The 13,523-nt window shown below is 41.9% G+C and overlaps 1 protein-coding gene across 4 annotated transcripts in view; it reads left to right on the forward strand.

Moving 5' to 3' along the window:
• The window catches only part of ARID5B (AT-rich interaction domain 5B), a 205,859-nt gene that overhangs the window by 170,770 nt on the left and 21,566 nt on the right, over window positions 1-13,523 (forward strand). For all 4 annotated transcript variants that reach the window (XM_036735070.1, XM_036735071.1, XM_036735069.1 and 1 more), the window contains one exon: window positions 8,667-8,764. In XM_036735070.1, the coding sequence (XP_036590965.1) occupies window positions 8,667-8,764 (98 nt within the window). The remainder of the gene's footprint in view (window positions 1-8,666; window positions 8,765-13,523) is intronic.

The raw sequence follows: 13,523 nt of genomic DNA on the forward strand, positions 1-13,523 counted from the left end.
ACCTGACATCTGTTCATGTCTAATATGGGAAATATATTAAAGGCTTTCAGGAACAATCGGTATTGGCCATTCAGGAATCATTTGCAGCAGAATTTTCTCTTATTTCTAGCACACACAAAAAAAGGCTTTATTAGACAAGGGTCAATGCCACATAAACAGGAAGTAATCAACCTAATTCAGAAAAGGCTCTGACACTTTTTATCGGCTAATTCTATCTGACAGGAACAGTTTATTTTTAGCCCACAGGAAAATTCGATGGCCACAGGTTTTGCAGCATTTTTTTTGAACCTATAAAATGTTAAAGCAACAAACTTAGATTAAAATCTTGAAGTCATAAGAAAGAGCTGCATTAATACAGCCCGCAGAGATGACATCTGCAATAAAACCAATTGACACAGGAAGATGTCGTCACTGGAAATGCTTTCTTTTGCACACAGTGATCAGATTAAGTTGTGCAATTTCTTCAGAAATTGAATAAGAATCTTTTTTTTAAAGAAGTAATCTGGGTTATCTCTGTTTGGTAGTAAAATGACAATAAGAGACACAAAATCAAGAAAATGAAATTCATTTTAGCCCAAATGTAATAACCAATGGGTGTTTTGTTTTGTTTTTGCCAGATAAAGCATATTGTTCCACAGACTAATATGGTTTGATGCAAAGAACTAGGGGGTGGGGAAAAGGTGACAAGCTCTATGTGACACAGATGAATCCTGCATTTATAGGACAGATAATCTGCTGTGCATTCTGACTTGGAATTCTTTGATAGGTTTGTGTGTGTGTTCCTATGTATGAATTCATTTTACATATGGTATATGCCTGTTTATAAGGAAATACAACCAATATATGAACTGCATATACAATGTGCACTCACAGGCATGAGTGACTCACAGTGTTTATTTTCTCAAGTGCCCTGAATAAAAATAAACAATGTAATTATTACACATGGATGGCTCTGTTGATAGGAGTGGTAGATAGGCTGTAACCTTGACTCCATGGCTGCTGCCTTGGTAAGATACTGGACTAATTATAGCCTTCATCTTTGTGAGAAAGATGGTAACTTGTTCAGAGTGTGTCTCATAGATTTAGAAGTCAACCCTGTGATCCAACCTATATTGTAACGGAAAGGTATAAATGATTTCTATGAAATGAGAAAGCAAGCTTCCATAACAGTCTTACCCTGAGCCCTCATTATGTCTTAGAGGTAGTCCTGGATTCTTAAAAGCTGTCTGATGATCCCATCTGTGTGTGATTGGTGTCCAAGGATGGGTCTTGCTAAGTTTGGAGTGGGTTGTCCTCTGAATATTGACCAGCAAGGACTGAACTCTTTTGCCCACCTTCACTCGTACCTGCTGACTCTTAGAGTAGTCATAGTCTGATTAGCAGAGGGAACACCACACCAGTGAAATAATAATTTATAATGATGATAGTAACAGTAGCTGACATTTGTAGACAGTTTTAATGGTCTAAACTACTTTTTATCTGCCATCTTATTGGGACCTCACAACAATCCTCAATGGCAGATCCTTGAAATATCAAAGACAAAGAAAAAAATATTCAAACCATATTGGATACTACTGTTGCAAAATACATTCTTTAGACCCAACTGTTCTGCCATTCGCTGTTAAGGAGAATGCAGATAAATTCACCAATTCTGCTTACTCTCATGAGTGTAACAACATAGGTTGTACATGTGTAGAAGATTATAAATCCCTGTGTGAGGTAATGTAGGATGTTTGGGATGCTAAATGTATATATAATATTGAAAGCCAGGTGGAGTTTGATCTTCCACTTGTGTGAATGCCTTGCCATAGCTAATGTAGAATTGTACCTGGAGGCAGACCTCTGAAGAAACCTGAAGCCAAGCCAGTCTGTGACTGTCACCTCCTTTGAGCTGCCCGTTGTCATCTCCCTCATCTTCTGCCGGGGTGGGGTGAGAGGACTTTGGGTTTTTTTTGTTTTTTTTTTTAGAGCAGCCCCACTTTCCTCCCTTATCTATCTTCGTCTCCTTGGCAGCCATTGCCTGGAAAATCTAAGGATAAATCTAAGGTTGTAGATTTACTGATCTATTAAGTATAGGGAGCTGCTTGTCTTGGGCGGATGACCCACTTTGACTAGTAAGAACCGTGTGGTTGTATCACAGGGACTTTCCTTTGAAGTTAAGCATGGCAGATAAAGCACACATAATCAACAGCACAGAAAGAGATTTACTTTTCGCTTTTTTTCAAATGTCTTCTTGATTTAGATATTTTCATGTAGACTCTACTTCTTCATAGGCCAAAAGGGTTCAACAGGAATTATTTGTTCCATAGGTTTGTTCTCTCTCAAATACCCAACTGCCAGAGCTATCCATTCCTAAACTATCCATGCAACCTGGAGAATCTCATTTGATCTCTCTGAGCCTATTCCTTGTGTCTGACTTATCTTTTTCAAGATATCTGGGTAAGCAGATTTCATAATTGACCTTGATATGGATCTAGTGATCCCTTGTGTGTGTCTGTTGTCCAAGGACGGGTCTTGCTAGCTTCAAAACTTTTCTAATGACCAACATAATCTATGGCTTTAGACTCGGTGATTTAAACCCAGTGATTCTCATGATCTTTACAATCACTTGGCTCTTCCCTGTAGCTGATGTTGTCTAGAGTAAGATATTAGTTTATACTGGTCCAAATCATTGACTGAGGTTTTAGGAAGAGAACTTGAGAGACCACCTAGTCCAGGGTTCTTAACCTGGAGTACATGAAATTTTGAAAAATAGATATTTTGATAATTGTATTTTAGTATAACTGGTTTCCCTTGTAATCCTGTGTATTCTATTTTATGCAAAAACAAAACAAAACATTATTCGGAGATGAGGTTTTACCGGACTGCTAAAAAGATCCATCATACACACACACACAAACACACACACACACACACAAAGTTAAAAACACTTGACCTAGGCCATTTTCATTATTTACAAGGGAAGCAAGTGAAGCCCAGAGAGGTCAAAAGACTCCTCCATTTTCAGTGGGTTCAGTGATAGAGATGGCATTCAGATCCAGGCCCATATTCTGCCCTGTTACGCCATGATACTCTTCTTGTTGAGAAAACAATTGTGCTTTAAAAGAGACAGGAGAATCAAGATGAGAGTTCATATATGGCAGTAGTCAGTCACTCACATGTGTAAAACTTGAAGTTTTATCTGTTCCGCTTCTGACTCATGGTAAGATAAAGACATCTCACTGGAATCCATGGTGGTTACGGAATAGGCTCTTTTAATTGGCTTGTTTTTGTTTGTGGTTGTAAGCTATTTCAAAACTTCTGGATGCTGTTTCAGATTGTGGGAGCCTTCGGTCTCAGCCCTTTGCAGCCCTCGAATTGTATGACAAATTAAAAAAAAAAAAAAGAAGACAGGGCAGAATTTGTTCTTCAGGTCTCTGTGGTCTGTTAGAAGTAGCGCTCTCTCTTCTCTTGGCCAGCCAGCAGATACGGAAATGGATGTGGTGTCTGTAGATCCCAATGTTCCAAGCCTATTGGTCTACTGGGATGGATCTGATTGTCTATAAAAGCCTTTGCTGGAGCTCTTGTTGATGTATAGTGACAAGCCTATGATTGTTTTGTCACTCCCAGCTTTCCCTTCCAGACATATGCTCTGATGGGCCACCCTCTCCCTACCTCCTTTGGCTAGACAGATGGCAGGTGGGTGACCTCTCAATTTCCTTCATCCCTAAAGAGAGCTGAGGGTCTTAGAGCCAATGGGTCCTTTCCAAAGTGCATGACACTTATATTGGTCTGAGAGGCATTCCCTTTTGGCTTGCTGCTTCTGTGGCCCAAGTACAGCCAAGAGCTGGGGAAAAGATCACAGGGGGAACAAAAGAGTCTTAATGCATTCCTATTCTGGGGGCTTGGGATGATGAACCACAACGGTACTTGCTAAGCCTGTCGATTAATTGCTTCCCCTCTCCCCTCCCCCAAGTGACAAAGCCACTTTTTTTGGTTTGTTTTTTTTTTTTTTCAATTTGGCAAATACCTGTTATCTTCACAGTGTGTGGGTTAGGCAGAGTTTGACATCATTCTCATGACATCCTCCGAATCTGACCTCAGTTCTCTAGGCACACAAAGCTGCTTGCTTAATTTGAAACTAGCTGGGCCAAGGATGATGTCATGTAATTTGGAGAGACTTGAGTTCCTGGAGTGCTACCAGGAAAAAAAAGGCATATTCCTTGAATTCAGCTAGACCTCAGGCCTCCTACAGAAGAAACATTCATAGAATGAGCTAGGGCAGTCCTGGAATCAAATGGGCCTTGGTCCTGCCTTGGCCACTGTGGAGCAGCCCCAGGGTCCCAGAAGATTACCACGATCTCTCTTCTCACTGAGGGCTATTTGATCCCAGCCTCCTCCTCTTCTTATTTTTAAAGGTCTTTTATTTAATTGGTGAAGGCACTTCCTACACTGGCAGAGATCGGAACCCTTCCACCACTCGATAGGTCATGTCATGACAGGAGAAGACAGCTCAGTAGATGGGGAGTCAGAGGACCAGGGTCATACCTATTTCTGCCAGGTGCTCCCTGGTAGACCCTGGGCAAATCACTCTACTTCCCCGTCTGTTAAATGGGAATAATGATAGCCCTTGGGAGCATCAAGTGAAATGCTATTTGTAAAATTCTTTGCAAACTTCTAGCTTAGTATTCTTAGATCTCTAGACCTCAGTTGTCTTCTCTTTAAAATAAAGAGTTTCAATTAAATTACCTTTAAAGTCTATTTCAGCTCTAAATCTATGACCTACTCTAACACTTCCCCCCACCCCCAAAATGGTGGCCAACCTTCTGATGATGAATGTCTCCAAACATAGCTGGTCTAGTTTCTCAGATAATGGTGTCCATCTCTGAGCCCATAGTCAAGACCTTCCTGGCACTGCAGGCATTGCCAGGGGCTTGTTTTATATTGGCATAGCCTTTGGGGGTTCCATGGTCAATGTCCACACCTAGATAAGGTATTGGAATTGGTTTTGATTACAGGCCCTTTACTTTCAGGGCTATTATAACTAACTTTGAAACCCAGGCTCAGCTTTGTCAGGAGGATATCGTGGAGATGGTGTATAGATTGTCCTTTGGGCTGAGGCTTTACTAAGGATGGTCCCTGTGGCATTTGGCTCTCTTTTAAAGTTAAAATACTCCAGCCATTCAAATTGGGGTGCTACACTGGATGGCCAGGTGCCTTGGGCATGGGGAGAGGCAGATATCTTCTCTCTCATGAGTTCTCAATATTTCTCAGATATTGTTGGCTTTGATTAGTATGCAAGCTGACACAGGTGAAATACGCAGCTAGTAGAGATCTAAAGAAACTAGAGGTGCTGGGAGCATGAGGAGAGAACATGCTTTATATGAGGACTTTGTAGAAATTGAACCTTATTTCATTGGAATTCTTCGAGTAGAACTTCAGAAAGGCCAGTGGTGAGGGCAGACAGACAAGTGGATGGGAAAGACGAGAGTGACCCAGGTTCAATGAAGGGGTGAACTAAAACAGTTGCTGGGAGGGTCTCAAAGCTCCTGCCTAGCTAGAGATCTCTGGTCCTGGGATCCTGTCATCGGGGCAATCACCACTTAAGCCTCACATCCTGGAGGCTACTCAGGCAGGCACTATCTTTGCTTCTTAGGCAGGCACTGTATGTGCCAAGTAGAGCTTTAGGGATGAATGCAAGTGCCAGCAGGCATCCCTAGTATGGACATACACCGTGTACTGTAGCCAAAAAAAAAAAAGAGAGAGATAAGTTTAAGTCTTGATTTACTGCTATCAATTAAGAGAGACGGAATGATTCTTGGATAGAGAGCTGCCCTCAGAGGCAGGGAGTTCTGGGGTTCAAGCCCACCTCTGATACATCCTGCCGACAGATCCTCTCTGTGCCCCAGGTAACTCTCTCTAGGACTAGAAGTTGCAAAGATGCTGACAGGTGTAGGTAGAAGAGGTTCCCTCATCTGGGAGTGCCTTCAATCAGTAAAATCACAGGGCCAGGCTCTATCTTATTCATATGAAGGGAAGTTTTCCCTTTGGGTGGTAGCCATGGGTGTCTCCTCCCCGGAGAGACTGGGACAAGGCAAACATCATTACTTTGCCTCTTGTCAGTCTCAAAAGACATCTTAGATATCCTACACTGGGTGGGCTTTTGAGATTTCTTATTCTATGAGCCATGGTCAGCATTTGAATGAAAAGTAAGTGAGAGTGAGGCTGGAGAAATACAGCAAAGAGGAATTTGTGTTGAGGAGATCCCAGGACTTAAAGCCTTTTGTAGTCGGTAAGAGAACATTTCATGGGTTTTTTTTTTTCCAGTATAAAGAGAAAAGGCATTTTGTCTTAAAACCTCAACCCATCAAGGGATATGGCCATCCAGAGCTACGGCTTTAAAATGCAGTCAAAACAGAGATAACCTTGGCTGAGATCCTGTCTTCACTCATGATGACAGAAGTATTAGCAAGAGCTGTAGAGAGACATAACTCCTACTAGTGGGTGCTAACAAACCCCAACTCTAACAAGTGTGGACGTGGCTTATTAATGTCGAACTGTGCCCTGCACACTTCCAGCTGACTCACTTTCAATCCCAGTGTGAGCAGAATTCTTCTCCTTTGATAATTCATTGCTTATTCTCAAAGACATCATGTCTTTTCAGTATCACAAGTGTGTTTGACAGTAGGTCCCACCATGGAGGAAGAAGACCCTGTTGGTCTTTACTTCTTAACCCAGTCATAATTGGAACTCTTTTGTGACCAGTATTGAGAGACTTGCAATTTGCCAACTCAGCTTTGGGAGGTCATTTAGATCCAGGACATGTATAGTGGACCTAGAATGAGGGGGGTGGTAATGGTGGTATAAGAACATTTGGTGGTGTATGAGATATTTGGAAATGCAGGGCATGGGAATCTGAAGAAATCTAGCCAAGCCATCAATATTTGATAAAACACCAAAGCCAAGAAGCTAATGTTCATCCCAGAAGCACTTTCTCCCAAAGCGCTTGAGTGGCCACCTGAGCCAAGTTGTCATGGGCACTATGGTAGGGATGATGGTCCTCGCACAGTTGGGTGTAATACATCATACACACCCAAATTTTCTCTCTGTCCAGAGAGGCTGAAGAGCAGTAGGACGTCCCAGGAGTGGCATATTTTGACAATTCTTTCTTCCCTTTTTACCTACAAAGTCTCTGAAGGGAAAACAGGCCTCTTGAACGGAATTAGCTCATGATTGTACCTTTAAGCAGGTTGGGGGAAGATTGTCATTAAATATAAAATCCTTATCAAAATATATATTTTGAGTCTTGCTGAAAAGGTTCCTGTAACCATTTATTAGAATCTAAACCATCCTGTGAATAGAGGAGGATTTTAATTTCCATTTTACCTGCTGGTAGACGTGAGAGGTGGTTCTTTCTAATAAGAACTCACCAAACAAAGGGTTTTAAGACTGCTTCACAGGGAATTGAACAATACTAAATAACATATTGTCTCAAGGCCCTACTTTGGCTTGTTGAGAAGGTTTTACGAAAATGAAGGGTTTCTTTTTATGTAAAGCAGGAAAGGCGCCATTTACCCTATAATATTTAACCACCCATCTCCTCCTCTTTAAATTACAATTACAGAGCCCAGATTGCAAGTTGTGAGATTTGTTTTCTTTCTGATTGCTGCTTGTGGCCCCTTAGTGAACTCCACTGGCAGCTCTGTGGGTATCTTTGAGCAGAGTCTCGGGCTCTGATTGTGTTAAACCCCACCAAAAATGGCCCCTTGGCCAGTCATTCACCCTCACCCGGGCACTCCTGTCTTCTATGGGCTCTGCTTTGGAGTATTCACATAAGGTATAGAAATTTGCCATTTTTCTTCCTAGTTTCAAGGACACACCCACTAGCCTTGCCGGGATAGACTAATGACGTGGTTTCCCCAAGTTATTCTTTTGCCAGATCTCCCATCTGTTATTTTGTAGATTCCTAATTTCTTTACAGAAAAGGAAAACGAAAACAAGAGCATGATAGGCAATTCAATCTATTGTAAGATGTTTATTTTCTTTCACCCAACCCAATAAAATACGTAGCTCACATATTAGCTCGGGGAGTGTGTTTAGATTTTGTTAGCATTCGATCTATATACTCTTTAGCTGACCTAAGTGAATAAAAATAAACAGCTTGTGACATATAAAGTTACAGATTTGAGTTTTGTTTTGGCGGACATAGCAAGCTGGGATAAAAATACAGCCTGGGACGGCTGCGAATTCCATGGCGGGTTTGATTTCCTGGATTCCATTTGACTCGTGAGCTAATCGATAATTTTGCTGAGCTCTAGTTTCATTCCGATGGCTAACCATGGGATATGATGGAGCGGGGTCTATAAGTTGGAGAACTTGATTGGGGTGAGCAAATGTCAGGATATTGAAGGGGGAGGGGAGGGAAAGGCTGCCTTTTGGGAAACTAAGTGGAGTGACATGATAATGAACCAACATCGAATTCCATTTCCTCCCAGTCAAGAAAAGGGATGGATATCAGGTTAGGGTACAAAGCCATAAGCTTATTGTACATTCCGTAGACTCTCTGCTCTTGGGCTTCTAGAACATGTTGTTCTTGCACTGTTGCATATGCATTCAAGGCTGTGTGCTCAGATGCTGTCGAATCTCTAAAGATGCACGTTTGAATTTGTTATTGCCGTTTTTTGCAGATAACAGCTCGCCGACAATGGAAGCATATTTATGATGAATTGGGGGGTAATCCAGGGAGCACGAGTGCAGCTACGTGTACACGCAGACATTATGAAAGGTAAGAGAACGCTTATTCTCAATCCTTGTTTAATTAAAAGCATGTTACTTTGGAGACACTTGGTTGAGGATAAGAGAAAAGAGGAGGTCGGGGGACTTTTTAAAAGATATGGAAAACATCCCTCTGCCACTTTAATTAACCTACCACTCTGTGATGAAAATCTGAGCTTCTATTTTGAAAGTTACAGATGCTCAAAGAAGATGCTTTGCTTTGGGTTTACATGGTGGTGGCACCCATTGGATAGTTTCCCTACTTTCACAGGCATTGTTACTCCTCCCCCTACCTGGCCCCCTCATCCTAGAGGGACCTTCAGCTTCAGAAAAACATAGCTCTGGGGCTTTATTCTCAGGTCCACATTGGCGTACTCCAAGTAGACGCTACCTCCACTCTGTCTGGAAAGTCAACATTTCTTTAGCCCTTGTAAATTTCCATGGTTTTTCTTCCCTCGGTTGATGTTTTTATCTACAAAGACATATTTGACATATGAAATCCATTCTTTACAGTTGCGTTTTTACAAGCTTCATCCTCTGTCATGGAGGCAATGACAGCCCAAACAAGATGTAGCCTTACCAGCATAGCCTACAGTCGAGGATGTGCTGCTTACTGCCTGCTTTTTCATCAGGGCAGCACCTTGCTTACTCACGTCAAGAAAGAGCAGTTAACAGTCACTGCTTGTCCTGGCTTCATGCTTCAATTCCCGAAACTAAATGGTAGTTTGTTTAGGTCACACTCTGCCATGATTACAGGTGATCCAGCAGGAAGGCGCCTACTGAGCTCAGCATCCTGGTTTCAAATGCAAATGTGAAATCTAGGCGTGGCTTCCTTTATTAATGGCCACTAATGGTCAGGACTCCAGGCACAAGCACTAAGCAGGACAAATAGACAGTTTGCTTGTTTGTTTGGTGGGGAGACAGGCTCAATCGTACATTTGCTAACTCTTCTCCAATGTGACAGTCGCCGTACTAGCTCTGACCACAGAATGCCATAGTAGATGCCCTTCCCAGGGCCTACTTAAGAAAGATGTGTAAACTGTGTGACGTGTCAAGGATTGCCCTGTGGACAAATCACTGACTAACCACTTGGAGAAATTGAAAGGATGGTGCTGAAGAGCGTTTCTGTGTTGTTGGTTTTTTTTTTTATTTTTATTTGTATTATATTTCTTTGGTGGAATATCAAACTGTCTGTAAAATCTTACATTCAGAGGGGAAGTTAGAAGTATTCTAAGCCATTCCCCATGTTGTGTAGGTGAAGACGAAGGGGTCGAGGGGGTGTGTGTGTGTGTGTGTGTATGTGTGTGTGTGTGTGTAACAGGACTTGCCACACCCTAAGTCCTGTCTCCTTTCTACTATTCGCATGATGCACTTTCAGTTTGGACACTTCGAAAATACCTAAAGCACAATATCCCTAGAGAGAGAAGGCAGCAAGGTCTAGTGGAGAGAGCGAAAGGCTTGGAGTCACTCGACTTCAAATCCTGCCTCTGATTTTTATTGGCTCTACAGTTTAACAAATCCTTCAGCTTCTTGGGCACCTTAGTAGGTGCTTAATACGTGCTTGTTGTCTGACTCTGAGCCTCATTTTCTCCTGTAAAATGGGAGTGGAAATGTCTAGACTTTATAGAGTTGTTGAGAGGCTACAATAATATATTTAAGCAATTGGTGAGTGTTGAAGCATATATAAATGACATTTTGTTATTATTTTTATTAGCTAGGAGGCATAGGGCACCAGGCCTGAAGTCAGGAAAACTCATCTTCTTGAGTTCGAATCTGTCCTCAGGCACCACTTAGTAGTTGTGTGACCCTGGGCAAATCACTTAACCCAGTTTGCCTCAGTTTCCTCATCTGTAAAATACACTGGAGAAGGAAATGGTCAAACCACTCACTCTAGTATATCTACCAGGAAAACCCCAAATGGGGTCACAAAGAGTCAGACTCAGCTGAAATGACTAAACAAAAATTATTATCTTTCCATGTTTGGGGCGCAATTACAATGAATGGACTTGGGTTTAATGGTAGCCTTCTCTAAACATCTTTTGTCCCAACGAATGCATCCCTGTGAGAGATTCTTAGGAAAAGGTGTTTTTAATTTATGCTATTAGCCCCACCCCCAAATAATTTTTTTTAAATTGGTGACATGTTGAAATTGAATATATTAGAAATACATTCCTTTTTTTTAACACATAAGTCCTTATATTGACTTGTAAAATTTGTATTGACAACTCTTTGTATCTTGCACAAATATCCTACGATATTGATCCTTGTTAACAAGAGGCAGTGGCCCAGAGTATAGAGAGTACTGAAAGACCCAGGTTCAAGTCTTGCCTGGAATACACGCTGCCTGTGTGTCTCTGGGTGAGTCACTTACCCTTTGAGTTCTAGGCACTGTTCTGTAACTTTAAGTCCTAAATGAGTGGCCAATCAGCTTGGCTCAAGGAAATCTCCCCACTGGAAGTTCCCTGTGACAATGGAATGTTAGGTCTGGTCCCCTCTCCCACACTCCCCCCAGTTAGTAAAAATGACCATTTTTTACCTTACTACCCTAAGAGGTGGATTAAATCAAGATTTTCATGAAGTCTGTAGATGAGCTAACAGGCTCTTGTAGGATCGGCATCTTCCCCATGATCTCAGAAGGCTCTCCTGACTTTACAGACGGCATCCTTTCTACTGGTCTGCACTATCTCTGCTATCTTCTGTCTGATCCTAAGGTCCTAATGCTGCCTCTCAGATAAAAGTGCTCTGGGAATGGCATTGAAGCCAATTACTGTTCATTCCTGGCTGAGCCTGGTTGGTCCTGAGCATCTTCATGCCTCAGTCTTGCCTTCAAGAAGCTTCTGTTCTGTTCTGTGAGACCCTACATGTCCTTTTTGTCTGTTATGTGGGCAAATCCCTCAAAAACACAATGCTCAGACTCTTCGTAGACCATCTCTAATATCATCGTTCTGGCATTCTCAGCAACACTCACTTGGTGGAAGCATTGAAGATTCAGGCATCCTGGGAGCCAGAGGCACATGGTTTGGTGAGGAACCGGATTTAATTTCTGTACAAAATCCAGTCATAAATGTTACCCAAGTAGAAACAGCATCAGTGTGGAAGGACAGGGGTGGGGAACTTCAGGCACCTTAGTCAGAAGCCTGCACTTAAGGACCTAGAAGGCCACATGTGACCTTAAGGCCACAGGTTCCCCACCCCTGGTTATGCACATAGGCGCCTTTGAAGGTGGTGTATGCTTATACTTCCAGCCAAATGATTGTCTCTTATGCAAGTGGCAGACACCTCAGCTTGTTTCATTCAGGTCTCATTCTGCAATCCTAATGAGGAAGTTTATGGCTGAAGCAATTTGAGGAAATGATTATGAATGAAGGAACAGGTTGGGGAAGGGGGAAAGTCTGGTTATTTCATGAAAGATGTCATTTGATAAAGAGGGCAAAGGGACTGAGTCCTAGGGAATTAACTGTATCACATGGGGCTGTGGGATTGCATTAACCATTACTTTCACGGAATGTGGCTTCGTTTGAGGTGCTTAAAGTCAGGGTCTGAACCCTAATAGAAAGTTAGCCATCGACTCCCCAGGGGCTCATGAACACAAAAGCTTCTTTAGAACAGGGACTGTTTTGTTTCTGACCTCTCTGTTTCCCAATTGACTTGCATATAGGAGGTGTTCAATAAATAATCTTAATTTTAACCTAATATCCAGACCCCAAGCCAATTCCCCTGTCCGCTCTGCTTGGATATTAACTTCAAAATCCTGCATTCATGATAGGTACATCCAGTGTTAACAGAAATAATATAAAATTCACTAAATCAGTGAAGGGACTTCAGCTTTCCAAATGATTTGGAGAAATAGGGAGGATCAGAAATTCCTCCTGGGTGATCGTCTAGTTTCCCTGCCTTTGGGAACTTCGACCTGTCTCCTTGATTCATTTTTCTGTAGGCAGATGTTACTCTTTCTGGCATTTTCTGCCATGACAGTAGCAACTGGCTTTTATTTTTACCCAACATCCACTTTTCTTTTCAGGAAGAGGAGGAAGAAGAGTGATTTACTGAACATCCCCCTCTGATTCATTTTTCAGGTCATGTGTTTCATGTTCCAGTAAATGCTTTTGGTTTACAATCAGGAAAAAAAAAGTAGCCAATATCTCAGTCAGTGTTATTTGTAGAGCCTAGGAGTTGGGCTACTTTGGGTTACTAACGAGCATAGTAATGAAAACTCAGCTTATTGACTAGAATCAATGGATGTTTTTATTTAAGGCGTAGCAGGAATCACCACCATGCCAATGAATGCATTGTTGTTGCTGAGGGTCTGACTGGCTTAAACCTGCCTCTGATTGGTTTAAATCAAATGGGTCCAAGCACTTCATAAAAATGCCTTTGTCAGCCTAGTTTTGCCTCCAAACCTATTCATCTCTGTCAGTTCTTAATATTAGTACCAGGTTCTTGGCTATAGTCCATTAATACTGTATTTAATTGCTCGTGTTACAGATGATTACCAATATAAAAAGCATTCATGTTTTCCCATCATGAGACTGTTGCTATGTAGACGGTTCAAACTCAGCACAGCTTCTGAGCCATAATAATAATTAATAATAATAACTAATATTTACATAGTGCTTACTATGTGCCAGGCAGTATGCCAGCTGCTTTATGGGTATCTCATTGGATCCTCACAATGACCCTGAGATGGAGATTCTATTATTATCCCTATTTTACAGATGTGGAAACTGAGGCAGACAGAGGTTTGAATTGCTTAGGGTTACACAGTGTGT

The sequence above is a fragment of the Trichosurus vulpecula genome, chromosome 8 (assembly GCF_011100635.1).
Source record: "Trichosurus vulpecula isolate mTriVul1 chromosome 8, mTriVul1.pri, whole genome shotgun sequence".
Classification (NCBI taxonomy): Eukaryota; Metazoa; Chordata; class Mammalia; order Diprotodontia; family Phalangeridae; genus Trichosurus; species Trichosurus vulpecula.